This window comes from Crocodylus porosus, unplaced genomic scaffold (genome assembly GCF_001723895.1).
Source record: "Crocodylus porosus isolate Cpor-Errol unplaced genomic scaffold, CroPor_comp1, whole genome shotgun sequence".
Lineage (NCBI taxonomy): Eukaryota > Metazoa > Chordata > Crocodylia > Crocodylidae > Crocodylus > Crocodylus porosus.
The window spans coordinates 88,790,803-88,805,863 of NW_017728931.1; the positions used below are offsets into that span (position 1 = coordinate 88,790,803).

General features: G+C 39.7%; 1 protein-coding gene across 1 annotated transcript in view; it reads right to left on the minus strand.

Moving 5' to 3' along the window:
* The window catches only part of ARID2 (AT-rich interaction domain 2), a 159,786-nt gene that overhangs the window by 53,058 nt on the left and 91,667 nt on the right, over positions 1-15,061 (minus strand). The window contains exons 7-11 of the mRNA XM_019543946.1: positions 4,772-4,838; positions 4,430-4,680; positions 2,819-2,915; positions 2,530-2,739; positions 2,054-2,221 (exon numbers count right to left, since the gene is read on the minus strand). Coding sequence (XP_019399491.1) covers positions 2,054-2,221; positions 2,530-2,739; positions 2,819-2,915; positions 4,430-4,680; positions 4,772-4,838 — 793 coding nt within the window. The remainder of the gene's footprint in view (positions 1-2,053; positions 2,222-2,529; positions 2,740-2,818; positions 2,916-4,429; positions 4,681-4,771; positions 4,839-15,061) is intronic.

The window sequence follows — 15,061 nt, forward strand, 5'->3', positions numbered from 1 at the left end:
GAGGAAAAATCATTGCCCTGTAGACTGCAAGTCTGACTGACAATGGGATTATTCCATCATCCTTCATTGCTTTGGATATTAGCTCCTTCAACACAAACGTCTAAGTAACCTATTCAATATCATACAAGCATTTCAATACAGTCTTCATAGTTGGACCTAAGTGGGTTTTACACAGACACAACTTACTCTGGGAACTTATTAACTAAGCTGCACTTATAAAAATTCCCCTACAGTGGAAATGCAACACACCTGCATCAGTCTACCTACATTAATGCAGTAACATCAATGCAATATTCTTTAAAGAAAACTTGGCCTTAGAAATTCAATCAGCTAACAAAAAGTCAAGATTTCATGGATGGTGATTTTTCTGGCTTATAAAAAACTCACTGTGAACTAACATTTTTATAAAGGTAGCTTTGAAAGGAAGAGGAACCTGATTAACTGATAAAAAGTTCTGAGTACAGAGGTGATTAGCCTTGTTAATCTGAAGTCAGTCATAATGCAAGGCAGGGTGGTACTTTACAGACTAGCTGGGTCAGAGAGACATGAGCTTTAGGAGACATAAGATGCTATGAAAGGTCACTATTACTGCTCTGAATGGACAATGCATTCATAGCATCTGATGAAGTACATCATCATTGCCTACAAAAAGCTCATGCCTTTCTGACCCAGCTAGTCTGTAAGGTACCACCCTGCTTTGTTCTAGTTTGCATTCTTTAAGATGCTACTCTTCCTTCTGCCTGAAGTTCTGAGTAGGAAATCTAGCAAATAAGCGTCCCTTTAATTCAACAGGGAAAATGAAAAGATACTGAAGGAGAAAAAATATTTTTTTTCTGTGTCTAAACAAGCAAGTACTAAAGTCTTTTGATCTGACTATGACTTGCATGGGATTTAGTTATTTAGTACAGTTAACACTCAGACCCTGAAAGAAATTTCTGAAAACCAAAGAAAAGTTGTAAAGGTCTTTAAAGTGTATGTTACTTAAAAATTTCATGGGAAAAAGAAAAATACATGTTAGCTGCTTGCTGGGGAAGGGCTGACTTTTAAAAATAAATTGTGCATATTTTCAAAAAAACAACAAGTTGTACTCTAATTGTATGAATCACCCTGGATGTTACTATATTGACATCACACATATCCTTGTGAAAAGCATTGGAACAGACATTTTTTCCCATTATATTAAATGTCAGTTTCTGAGAGGAACTCTTACAGCAGCAGGATATAGTTCTGTGCATCAATTTAAAGCAAAAATCCTTTTCAAATACTGTGTGTGTCAAAGATAAGCATCTAAGAGAAAAAAATTCTGGCCCTACTGAAGTCTAAGGGAGTTTTACCACTCACTTCAATGCAAGCAGAATTTCACTCCTAAAATAAAATTACAAAAAATAGTAATCATCATCAGCATACAACATTTTGAAATTGAACTCAAAAAGGAATTATTTTTTTCTTCAAGCTTTAAGGGCAGAAGTTGGTTCACATGACAAATTAAACATCTACAGTCTTCAGAGAAGCTTTTTTTCAGCTTTTCACCTGTAATAATTCCTTTAGCTCCTTCCTCCATTTTTATAGCCTCAACCAGTAATTGAGAATGCTTTTTGAACACTGCCGCTTACCAGCATTTCACAAATAATACAATGCAAAATGTACTTAATACCATCTATGAAGTATAGAAACGATCCATAAGAAATATTTTGCTGACAAGCATAGGTTAACTTTAAATAAAAAAATAAGGTTATTTCCATTTAATAAATTTTCAAGATTAACAGCTTTGAAAAAATGTTAAGACTCCAAGTTGCTTCACAATGCTCTCATGTAATTACAAGAACTACTCATTTACAAAAACCCAAAAGACTAACTTAATATTCACTTTGTCAGCAATACTTCAAAATGTGTACATCTAAGTTGGTGCATTTAAGCACAAATAAATCACTAAATTATATACAATACTATAGTTATGTATGTTCACATACACCCGCCCCGCCAGACTGACAATCACACATCCTGTAGAGGAAGTTCTATTGAAATAGAAAGGGTCACCTGCAACAGTACTAACCTGACACAACTGTGCCATGGGCCTGGGAGGAAGCATGCTCCACTACCTGTGTCCTGATTTCAGGCACTACTTGGTGGTTGGAGCTTTGATGTTCAACAAGTTTTACAGCAGCAAGTGCATCAGGTCCAAACATCTGGATGTCCATAGAAATCAGACACACTAAAGTATCTAAAACATTAAATACAAAACCAACAATGGCATGAAAGCAAACAGTGAGCTGATTTGTGTTAAGCAGACACTCCCTTTATATAACTACATTGCATTTTTCTTGGTACAAGGAGACAACAATTCTGCTGTGCTTTGGATTCTATTTTCAATCCTTCTTGAAGAACAGATTTAAATATGTAAAAAGTACTTGAAGCAATATACACATTACAATCACACACATTAATTTTTCAAAGCCCTGAACATGACATTTTGTTAGTTCTTCCTTTATAAAGAACAAATCTGATATTTTGTTTTTTATTTTCCCTCACCTATGCTCTTTTCTACTTTAGCAATCTTTGTGCAGGCCACTTCTCCCATTTCTGTGAGCATATAAAGCACCTCAAGTGCTGAGATTACAAGCAGAACATCTGGTAAAGTGAGATGACATATTATTTCTTTGTAGGATTCTTGATCCACATATTCACAAATTAAAACACCATTATCTTCAGCTTTACAAAGATTCCCCAAGATTTCCATGCCTGTAAAACATATAAAATAGTTTTAATCAGTCAAAATCATTATCTCACTATTTCAAAAACAGACAGTTTGAGTCCTTACCTCTCATTTTTAAAAACCTATCCCTTGACATCAGGCATTTTGTAACAGTGTGAAACATAAGATGGGTAGTTTTGAAATCAACTGGATCCAACAGAAGCTGGTAAGACAAAAAAACCCAACATTATTTACATTGCATTCTACGCTGTAACCATGGTCATAATCATTCAAATTATGAAATCTGTAAATTAAATGCAATTCTCAAAAATCTTTACTGTGCAATATTTGTTGGAACTGGATCTCACTTCTATGAATAAGAAAAGCTGTGTTTTCAGTGCCTACTTTTTTTTTTTTTTAATTGCAATTCCTTTTTTCTATTTTAAGGTAATGGAAGGTAGCATGCTACACTCTTGACACACAAACCTCCCATTTTTCATTCTTGTATTTAGAGACAGGAGAAAAAATTAATTCCTGGGTCATCATCTACATAGATATGAACATCTTATAGAGTTCTGTAAAACAGCAGCACTTGACAAAGGGCATATGACAGAATTTTACTTACCCTTCTTATACAGCACCTAGCATAATGGGCCCATAGTCCATAACTAGAGATCCTAAATGCTACAGATAATACAATAACTCTCCCCAAAATCTCATACTCCATGGCTGAGCAGATATTCATGGAAACACAAGATAGTCAAACTTCTATCCATAGATGACCGCCGCACTGTTTTCTTTCTTGTTATTTCTCACTGCATAATTTAAAGATGTATGAAATATCCTAACATATTTTATCTGTGGTGTATAATGCTATAATACAAATTCAGCTGGCACGTTATTATTTCCTCTTATATTTAAATTCTCAGAAAAAAATTCCCTTGCTGAAGATAGGTATGATATATCCAAGTGTATGTGAACTCACTAAATTCTTCTTGGTCTCATAGGTCATCTATACATGTGCTCTGGGGGAGGGGTGGTGCTTTATATTAGAGTAGCTCCAGGAGCCATTTTAATTAAAGGACCGGGAGCATTTCGTATACCAGCATCCCTGTGCTTCAAAATGGTAGCAGGGGTGCTTTATCTAAAGCACGTTCCATGAGCTTTAGATTAAGCACTCCCGTTGCCATTTTGAAGTGCAGGGATGCTGATACACTGGATGCGGACAGTGGCCGGAGTGTGGTAATTACCACACTCCAACAGACTCAAGTAATCCAGTCTGCTTTGATGCACTGTAATTGAAGTGGGTCGGAGCAGACTCTGCACTTGTGTATGGGCACCCATAATGACCATTACCATGAACAGTATTTTAGTGTCTACTATCAATTACAAATATTATTGTATTATTTTATAAAAGTAATGAATTATAATATAACTTGCACGAATATTTTTAATATCTAATGTCACTCAATTACATTTTCCTTCTATACTATGGGAATTCAATTCAAATTCCTTCACTTGGATGTTTTTCAGACAAACTGGGGAGTCTGCTCTGTATCTTACGGCTAGCCACTGCATTCCATTTAAGTCTTCTGGTTTGAAATTGCAAAAGCATTATTCACCATTATTTTTTTTTCAAAATCACAAGAAAAAAGTTAAGAAAATCCAGCTGATTAATTATTGAAGTAGTAACTTCTCCAAGTGATATTTTAATTTTTACAAAATGAAGCTCCTTACCTCTGCTGCAATATTTCCTAATGTGTCAAGTCCCAACTGTCTCAGAGATATAAAATGACTATGAGCAGAGAGCAGCAGAAACCGAAGACAAGTGCGATTAGCTGCCAAAAGTTTAACATTTCCCTCCTCAAAGGAAAGATTTCTCAAAATCACTGCAATCTGAAGTACCCGCTGCCCTTCTATATCATTAATGCCCAACTTGCGAGGTGGGTGAAATAAGGATTCCCATATCCATTCTTCTGATGGAATATCTACAAAAAAAAAAAAAAAAGCATTAACTTGAGACATTCTTTTTCCATATTTACTAAAACTCATCTAATCAGTTTATTCAAGATGTCTCACCTTGAGATTTGTTTCTGTCAGAAATGAGGTCACGTACTTCGTTATCCTCAACAATATCCTTCCAAAACTGAAAACAGAATAAAAAATTATACTGTATTTCTAAAGGGTGATGATTTAACACTATTTGTTTTACATCCATTACTTTAAAATGCTTTAAAATGGATAAGAATATCCCTTAAAAAGAATCTCTCTCTTTCATTCACACTTGCTATGACTGCATCTTACAGACTAACTACCGGTACAATCTTTACTCATAAGAAATAAAAGCTAAGTTGTTTGATGTACTATAGCTGCTTTAATGAACACTTCTTTCTGTCCTCCCAGTGCAGCAAAGGCTCACCATCCACACCAACCAGATCTGTAAACTATTCTTTTTTTGAACTAGTAGTAGTATTCTTTTCACAGGTAGAGAAAGGTAGTGTTAATAATACATATAAAATTTGTCTCTAGATTATTATAAATGAAGGGATACCAAAGATAAGTATAATTCATTCTCCTATACTTTACAAGTTTAATCGTAACAGCAGAGAAACTGGGACTACATGCCAGTGTGGAAAAAAATGCTAATATTGAAGTAATGAAAAAACATTACAAAGCATATCAAAACATCTGGGAATTCCACCATATAGGAATTCAATGTACCTTAAAAATTTAAGATCTGCTCTACAAACTATTGCCATGTGGCTACTCTCACTGGTCAGGATTAAACACATCAAGGCTTTGCACAATCAGGCTCAGAAATGGATGAAAATATACAGGGTTTACTTTACACGCTCTTGAAATACAGCCACAGAATAAAACAATGGAAACAGTTTTTGCACAAGAAATGAAGATTATTACTGCCAGCTAAATGATAAGAGCAATTTTTGGAACACAAAATGTAATTAACTAAACCAGATACCATGGTACTGAAGTTGAAACCCCTATTCTCTTGAGAACATTATTGTATGTTACATTTATCTAAATTATAACATCCTTGAAGAAGGAACTGTATCTTTACTTGGCAATATAATGCCTCCAAACATCCATGCTGGAGACTTTGACAAAGTAAGGGTTATTACCTTTTACTTGAATATCTTTGAACTGTTAAAAATCAGACACAGGTCTGTCTGTCTCTACTGCTTTGGAACAAACAGGAACAGAAGTGTGAACATGAAGATAAATCTTCTGGAGAACAGGTTTTGTGCTGCATATATTCACTTTGAGCTAGCTGGTTCCCTTTTAAGAAGAGATTGAGACATTCAAGGAACAGATTTTTGTGATCAGTTTTAAAGATGTGTGGAAAGAAAAAAGACTGTCCTGAATTTAATTTTTCAATACAATCTTGCCTTTATGGCACTTCACTTTCAGACAGTGATGAAGGTAAATTTGCAAATTTCATTGCTGACAAAAAAAGAAAATCTTAGAACCATGTCATAGACTTTGTCCTTTAATCATGCTCATGTTTAAAAAGATAAACACTGAAGAGATGCCCTAAAATGGCAAACTTCTACCTCAACTCAAGTCTCTTTGAAAAGATTGAAACTGTAGTGACAAGTTGCAGTTGCTATTAGCTATATGTAAGAATATAAGAACTGCCATTTACAAGCAACCCCCGCTTAATGCTATTTTGCTATAAAAGCTCATTTTGCATTGATACCCAATTCCACTTAGCACTCAGTGAGTTTCATTATAATGTTCACAAAGCATCGTACAGCTGGCATTGAAACTGACACTAATTCTGACAGCCCTGATTCTGGTGATTTGGGTGACTTCAGGAAGTGTTTTTGGTGGCTTTAGAAAAGTGAAAATGGAAGGTGGTTTAGCTTAACATTTAGTTTCACTTAATGCTCAGTTTTTCAGGAACCAATTATAAGCGCTAAGCAGGGGGTGCCTGTACTGGGTCAGACTGTAGGTCCATCTTCCAGAGTATCCCATGTCACAGTGACAGACAGTAGATGCTGAAAAGGAGAGTGAACAGGGTATGACCAGGATTTTTCCCATAGTTTCTCTCCCACTTGCAGCCTCCAGTACATATTACTCTAGGAAGTTCTGATTCAGAGGCTGTACCGCTAACTCCCATGCTCAATAGCTACTGATATACCTTTCCTCCAAGAATTTGTCCAATGTTTTTGAATATGCCTTCTGAAGTGTCAGCTTTCACAACATATTGTGGCAATGAGTTCTAACCTTTAATTACAAGCTGTGTGAAAAAGAAATCCCTATTTACTTTCTCTTCACCATTTAGTATTTTGTAAGTCTTTATGTCTCCTCAAGTGTCTCTCTTCTAAACTGAACAGGCCTAGCCTTTTTAGTCTCTCCTCATATGGAATCCCCTCCACACAACTATTCATCCTAGTTGCCCTTTTTTGTATCTTCTCTAGTTCACCTACCATATTTATTTGATTACAAGATGAGGTTTTCCCTCCCAGTTGGCAAGGGGGGAAAAATGCCCTTGCCTTATAATTGCATACAAGGAAGTCTCCCTAAATACATTGCCCATCATGAAACTGCTGCCAAAAGCAGGATGTGCTCCTGTGAAGTTGATTAAATGCAGTCAACACTGACCATGACTATAAAATTGCATGACACACATTGGGCAAATATGCTGATGTGAACCTTTTGTATGTGGCCCTTAAAAAAAACAATCCAAACCAGGCAGGTGTTCCTTCTGCAGGGAATTGGAACCAGGACTGAAGGTACTGCAATACCAGGCTAGCACCAAGAGGGCCAGAACCAGCCCTGACATCCTCCTCTTGGTGCCAAAAGTTTAATTTATTACAAAATATCAAAATTCAAAATGACCAAGTTCAAAGCACAAGGAAATACAGAAAAACCCAAGCAGTGGGCTACATAGTAGAGGATGAGGTTAGGGATGGGAATACAACTTAAGTTACGTATGAAACATGCAGCCAACTAAACTCGGGGTGGAGAAGGGCAATGGAGAAGGGGAGGGAGGGGGCAGAGAATATAGAGGAGACCCTGCACAACATCACATTGTAATAGGAAGAAGGTTCAGAAAAGACATACAGTTACAAATAACAAGCAGGATACAATTGCTGGGGTGGGGAAGAGTCCAGAATTAAAAGTCCTTGGAGGAAATTCAGTGCTGCAGGGGAGTGGGTCGGGGGAGGTGGGAGTGGGAGGGGAGGGTTAGGTGGTTCCCTTTGTGTAGCTTCCAGCCAGCAGTCTGGTGGGGTCCACATACTGGTGCTATCCACGTGTTTTAAACAGATGTCCTTCAACCACTGCGGCTCTGCATCAGCTTGGCGTACTGGCAGGATACATGGCAGGTGCACAGGACACTCTCAATGCTGAGGTCACATGCCCTAAGCATCCCGCCTATTAGCACCTCAACTGTCATGTTGCATCCCAAGCAGCTGGTATTCCTCTTGTTTTCATGCCTCAAACAAAGCTTGCCGAGAACAGGGTGGTGACATCTACCATCACAATGCTCTTGCGGTCCTCATTGGTCACAACGATGTCCAGGCACAGCTGGCTCTTACAGCCAGGAATGTTGTAGTTGACAGACTTGGTCCTTATTGTAGCACAGCTGTCACGCTCTGGAGTGCGGCTTGCATACAGTATATGGGGGAGAGTGTCGTAGCCATAGCATCAGCACCTCCTGTTGTAGTACCTGTACCGGACAGCACCACTGTGCTGGATGAAGTGCCAGTCAACAAACCGCATGAAGCTCCTGCTGGCCATGAAATGTTGCTTGTGTTACGTTTGAGGTGAACTTGAAGACATTGCTCTTGTCAGGTTTCACCCTCAGGTTGCCAGCATAGTTTGCTCAGATGACATCCTTCAGGAACCTCTCTAGGAGGGTCACGGCAATGCGGCTGGTATTAGGGGCTGGGAACAGTGAGATTTCCAGCTCCGGGTGCTCGTGTGTCCAAGTCCAGTTGCAGCTGATGCGCTTTTCGAGATGGTACATGGTGTTGGAGGCTCAACTCCACAGCGAGACAAAGTCCCCACTGTCTCGGTTGAACTCTTCTTCCAGTAAGCTGCTCAGGAAGGTAGCCAGGTCGCACTGGGTGACCTGCCTTGCGATCCTCTTGTGGGCAGTCTCCATCAGGGTGCTGGTGATAATGCTGTTCATCGTCTTGCCTGGGCAGGTCAGGAGGTGGAAGACATGAATGACCAACCACGAAGTTGCAGAGGACACCCATGTGGGGCAAATTAGCACCACCCTACTGGTATGAGACATACAGGACCTTGTTGTTGGCCCACACCTGTAGGTACAGCCACTTCTCTTCAGTAGCTGCTGTATCTCGGTGTCTACCTTCTTGACAGGGATCTTGGGAGCTGCTGAGCTCCTCAAGACAAACGTGATGCAGGAGATGAAGAAAGTGTTTTTACCACATTTATCTTCTGTCGGGGGCCAAGAGAGACGAGTCCAGCTTGTGGACATCCTGCACAATCCTACAAATGGTCTCCTCCAGTGTCTGCTTCACCCGGTCTCCAGTGGGAGTCCCCAGGTTGACTCAGCTCTCTCTGTGTCTCAGGCACCTCATCTGACTTCCTTGGATGGTGATGATGGAGTCCAGGACAATGTTTTTCTTCCTGCAGTCAAAGTGCAGGGAGGTGCAGTTGATGGTGTTGAAGTGGAGTCCCATCCACTCGACCACCTTGGAGCTGACATTCAACATACTCTGCAGTGACTTGGCATCACCAACAAGGAGGACCAAGTTGTCCACGTAGACCAGAATGCTCAGCTTATGCCCACAGAGATCAAGAACACTGGGGCCTCCCACCACTGCTCAGTTTGACCCTAGCCAAAAAGGTACTAAGATGCTGATGGGACCTACCACAAGGATTGTTTAGTGCAGCAGATCTGAATAAGACATATGGTACTGCCCATTAAGCACAATCCCCCTCACCACCAATTCTTTTTCAAGTCATAGTGAGCCATTACACTGCATACACTCTGACTTCCTTGTCACTCCCACAGCTGAACTGTTCCTTTCTTTCCCATTTCCAATAATTCCTGTTTCTTCATCAGCCTTAAATGCCATGAAAACATCATGAAATGGGGCCCCAAATAGTCCACCTAGAATCCCTCTGTCAGCACCTCTCTCAGCCTGGCACACATAATTAGTGTGATCCCACCTTCCATGAGGTAAAGCTGGACCAGGTCTCATGTAAAGAACCCTAGTTTCAGCTGTTAGTCAGGGGCTAATTAGCACATGGATCCTTTGCAGGAGGTAACTGGAATACACACATATACTGAGCAGTGCTGAGCTGTGAGGTCACCATGGTTTGAAATGCTGTTGGGCTGGTCCCCACCAGAGTCAATGAACCGTGGGGTAAATCACAAGCATTTGGCTTTGGACTAATGTCATGCACAGTCTGTATTTTCTCTAAACTCTCTCGCACACAAGCACATGTGTGTAGGTGTATGGTACATTTACTGTAATGGGGATGATCACGGTATAAATGTAGATGTGTGTTTTGGACTGTCAAGTGAACTATGTTAGTCATGAGACAGGTATGTGTGTGTGCATACGTACATTTTTTTTTTGTGAAAAATATGTTTGTACTTTCTCTAAGTAGGTACCAGTGCTGCTCAAAAATGTGTTTATAGTGTATCTGTGCTAAAACTTACAGCAGTTTAAAAAAAAAAAAGTAGTATGTATTAATTCTGGGATGCATTAAATGTATGAGTACTATATGCAAATTACTACAGCTACATTTAATTCAAGGTCAGTTTTTTCAAATTTGTTCCTCACTTCCATGTGCTCAGGGAGAGCAGAGTCTGACAGTAAGAATGGGGAAAAGGGGCTGCCAGGGGAAAAAGGTGGGGAAAAGCAACAAACAAAAGGGCTACCTGCCCCCCAGATTTAAATTTACCCTGCTGTAGCAGTGGGAAGAGGACAAATTCAAGGCAAATCTCCAATCATTAGATTCTATACCTGAAAAATTATAACGAGTGTATACATTTTCAATATACAGAATCCAATTACTGAGAGGTTGGCTAATAATAAGGGACTTTTTTTTATTTGAGTAAATATGGTCTATCATTTTTTGAAATTTGTGGGAACCACAACAGAATGAAGTATTCAAGGTGTGGATGCACCATGAATTTATAAAATGGCATTACATTATTTTCTGTTTTGTTTACAATTCTCCTCTGGATAAATCCTAACATTTTGCTTGCCTTATTGATGGCTGTTGAGCACTGAGCTGATGTTTTTAGCAAACTGTCCAAAATGACTCCAAGATCTCTTTCCTGTGTGGCAACAACTAATATAGAACCCATTATAACGTAGGTATACTTAGGATTATTTTTGCCTACGGGCATCAGTTTACCCTTATCTATACTGAATTTCATCTGCCCTTCAGTTGCCCATTTGGTCAATAGTGCCAGATCCCCATGTGGTTCCTCACAACCTGCCTTGGTCTTTACCAGCATGAATCTACAACTTTGAGCAAAAGCATTGTATTACAGTTCCGAGACACCTGCTATTCTGACTCCCCAACAATATACCACTGGCCTCTTTCAACATACAGACTAGTGGTCCAGATAAAAATACTTTCAGATTTAAAAATTGTGTTCATCTCATGCTATCTAGTAATCTGAAGTCAAAGAGAGTAGACTGTTGCACCTAAAAAGCCATTACATTTTACAACCTTGACTTTCACATTACAAAAAAGCAAGGTCAATACTGACTTTCAGCTGAAAATGTGCTTCCAGTGCTTGATAGCTCAAAGTAACCTGAAACTGATTTGAAGTGGTGTGTTAGTGTCTCTGTTCAAATCAGTATTGCCAATGTTGTTTCTGACCTCAATGTTTAGAAATGGGAAGCCTACAAGACCCAAAATCTTGGGATGTGTCTAGCTAGTAATGAAGTTGGGGTTAAAATGGAAGTAGCTATACATTCACTGCTCAGTTGTGCAAGCTTCTGTATAGAAAAAGTTTTTACACATGGATCATTTTGATTTAATCTGTTCCATATAGACAACAGTAAGACGGTTGTACAATCAACATACAAATAGTTGCGCGACTACTCTTTTATCAATTAAACTAAACTTATTTAAAATCACACATTAAAATGCTCAGTGTGTAGAAAAAACAATACTGTTGCTCAAAATTACATTTTTTCTCATTCTATTCAGGAAGCAGAAATTCCTCCTACCAAATAAACCTTTTAGTTTATTGGGCAGGATATTCAGTTTTATAGGCACCAGCATGTATTTTGATTCACATGGTTTTAAGTAAGGTTTGTAAAGCTGTTCTGAAGATGAAAAGCACTACTGAGTCTAAGCAAATATGTGATTTACCTTGGTCCCTTTTTCTAATGAATCTATTCTTTATCAATTATACTCTGAAGGCTAGGATTTGCATCTTTCTATACTACCTTTCTTCTGAGGAAGTCAATGAGCTTACAAATATTAGTTACACTTCAGAAACACTTCTCTGAAGAAAAGAAATCTGTGTACAATTATTGCACACAATGACCGTGCCAGGAATCTGAGTTTTGGGACCAGGATAGTTTATGGGGCTTGTGACAGACTTTGGAACATTAATATTAGATTAATAATTGTTTTGGATCTATGCAAAATGTACTTTCAATTAAGACAACAGGGAAAGTATAGTGAATGATTAGGCAGAAACAGTTCCAAAAGGGTTTGACCCAGACCTATCAGGTTTAAGAAATGGAAAATGTCATGGATGTACTCTTAATTCATAATTTCTAAATATATTACATGTATTGTGTTTGTGAACCCTGGTCTAGTGTAGACATGGCTAGAAACAGGACAGTGAAGGAAGTTGCAAGTCTCCTTTGCTGTCATTCAACAGACACACTGACAGCAAAGCAGAGAAATCACAGAAATAACCACTTCTTACACTCCAGATGTTCAAGCAAACAAGCAAAGCATAGAGACTAGGGCTGTGAGAAGCTTCTGTCAGCGGAGATTCAGCTCGATTTGGTGGATGAATCCCTGAATCTGAATCAAATCAGAGGACCCTTTAATCTCTCCAAATTGAATCGGAACCCTCCGAATCAATTTTGGAGAGATTCAGAAAGATTTGGACATAGAGACAGCTTTAAATGTTTTCCTGTATACCTCTAGGCAGCAGGAGCTTGTGAATGCTGCAATGTTGGGGTGCACTGAGCATCCCACAGGTGTGCAGGAGGCTCCCCTGGCAGCAGACCTGGAAGTGGACAAGAAGTATTTCTGGTTCCACTTCCGAGTCCACCAAGAAGCACAATGGGCCCCCTCCCCAGCTCAGCAACTGGAGGTTGGGGGGGGGGTGTGTGCAGGGGGCCCTCCAGCGCATTCCCTTTCAGACCTGGAAGTGGACTGGAAGTTACTTCTGGTCCATTTCCAGGTTCACCACCAAGCACAAGAGTGGCCCCTCACACTCCTGTGGGATGCTCCATACACTCCAGCATCACAGCAATCACAAGCTGCACCTGCTACCTCAAGGTATGTAGAAAAACCTTTAAAGCTGTGTCTGAATCACTGTGTTCAGCTATGTCTGAATAACTGATTCTCTGACTCAGCATTGTATCTTCAGATTCGGATTCAGCTGAATTGAAATCAGGGACAGCGATCCAAATCAACAAATCAAATCACTGTCCCTGATTCGGGCCGAAGCTGAATTGGACAGGGCCCACTTCGAACACCCAATACAGGTTTGCTATGCCACTGGACTACATAATAATCTACTTACAAAATCTTCATTGAGGTAAATGTTACAACACTTAGTATTGCCTTAGATAAAACAATGCCTAATTGTGATATACTTATAAACACCAGCAGAAGAAAGAAGATTAAAAGGAACAGATTTTTATTAACATTTGAATTGCAGTGTAAATGGAGATTCTGGGTCATGACAGAATTTTGATACTGAGAGATATGAATGCAAAAGTAGGAAGTGAACATGGTAAATGAGTGAATAGTTCTAGATACTACAGCATCAGGTTGGCAAAAGACAAGTCAAACCTTTCTGTGAACTACAGTCTGATTACTGGCAATATTTGGTTCTCACATAAAGACATGGCACAAGATTACATGCAATTCACAAGATGGTGAAATCAAAAATCAGACTGACCAAATTACCATCAGTAAAAGGCGTAGACAGTTACCGTTGAATGTAAGAATCTATAAGAGTGAGAAGTGTAGTACTGATTGTGAACTATTATGGGAAAATTGAAGTCCAAGAAAAAGATGGGAGTAACAACAGCAAAAATTGATTTGGATAAACTAAAGGATGACTCAGAGGGAGGCACACACGGTAGTTTTGGGATGGAGTTTCAAGCCATGTAATTTTGATGATGAAGAAATATCACTACAGAGCACATTAGAAATATTCCAGGAAGTGAAGAGGAAGTTGGAAAACAAATAAGGAACAGCTGGATTAGCAATTAAAGAAGAATCTTAGAGGAAAAGTGTAGAGAAACTAAGACTGCTGGGCAAGCAGAAGTCAAAGCATTATGCAGAGAAGTGAAGATACCACAAAGATTGGAAAAGCAAACATTTGGAAAGAAGAGGCTCAAAAAGGAGGCATGAAAAAAACAAACATGTTAGTTGTACAGAAATAGAAATAAGCCAATTATACAGTAGAAAGACTGCTAGGGAAATGAAAAAAAATTCTAAAAGGTGGCAAAAGTATGAAGGAAGCATTTAGACAAAGAGCTAAATCCTGCAGTTCTAGAATGCTTGTGTCTAGATGATGAAGTACTGTATCTATCCGAATCCAAGACAACTCCAAAAGTAAGACAACACCCACCTAGTAGATTCTATACGTTGAAAATTATAAATGTATTGTAATTTTCCACATATAGAAGCTAATTAGTGGAAGATCATATTAAATTTGTCCCACCCCTCACTGCTGCAGGGGAAAAAGCAGTGGCAAGGGGTGAGGGGTCAGACTCCCACCTCTTGTCCTCCCATGCCTGTACCTGTGTGCCCACCCACTACACTTATTTCCCCCACTGCACTCACTTACCTTCTGCTGCAGCTATGCTTCTCCAGGGCAGTCAGCAGCAACTCTGGTCCAGCCCAGCCCCAGCCCAGCTTGACCAGGGAGAAGCGGCAGCAGCTCCTGGCTGGACCAGTGTGGGGCTGGAGGGATCAGAGCAGAGGGTAAAGGGGAAGGAGGTATCTTGGGGGAGGAAAGCATGGTGTGGGGGAGAGAGGTATCTGGGGGCAGACAGGCAGACAGGCACAGGGGACATGGGGGGGGGGGGCAGCTGCAGGTACAGGCCCCTGCACTCCCACCAGCCACATGCCTCCTCCCCCAGCAAACAAGCCAATCTAGTCTGAGGCAGGTAGCAGCTCAGCTCTGGCTTCAGCCTC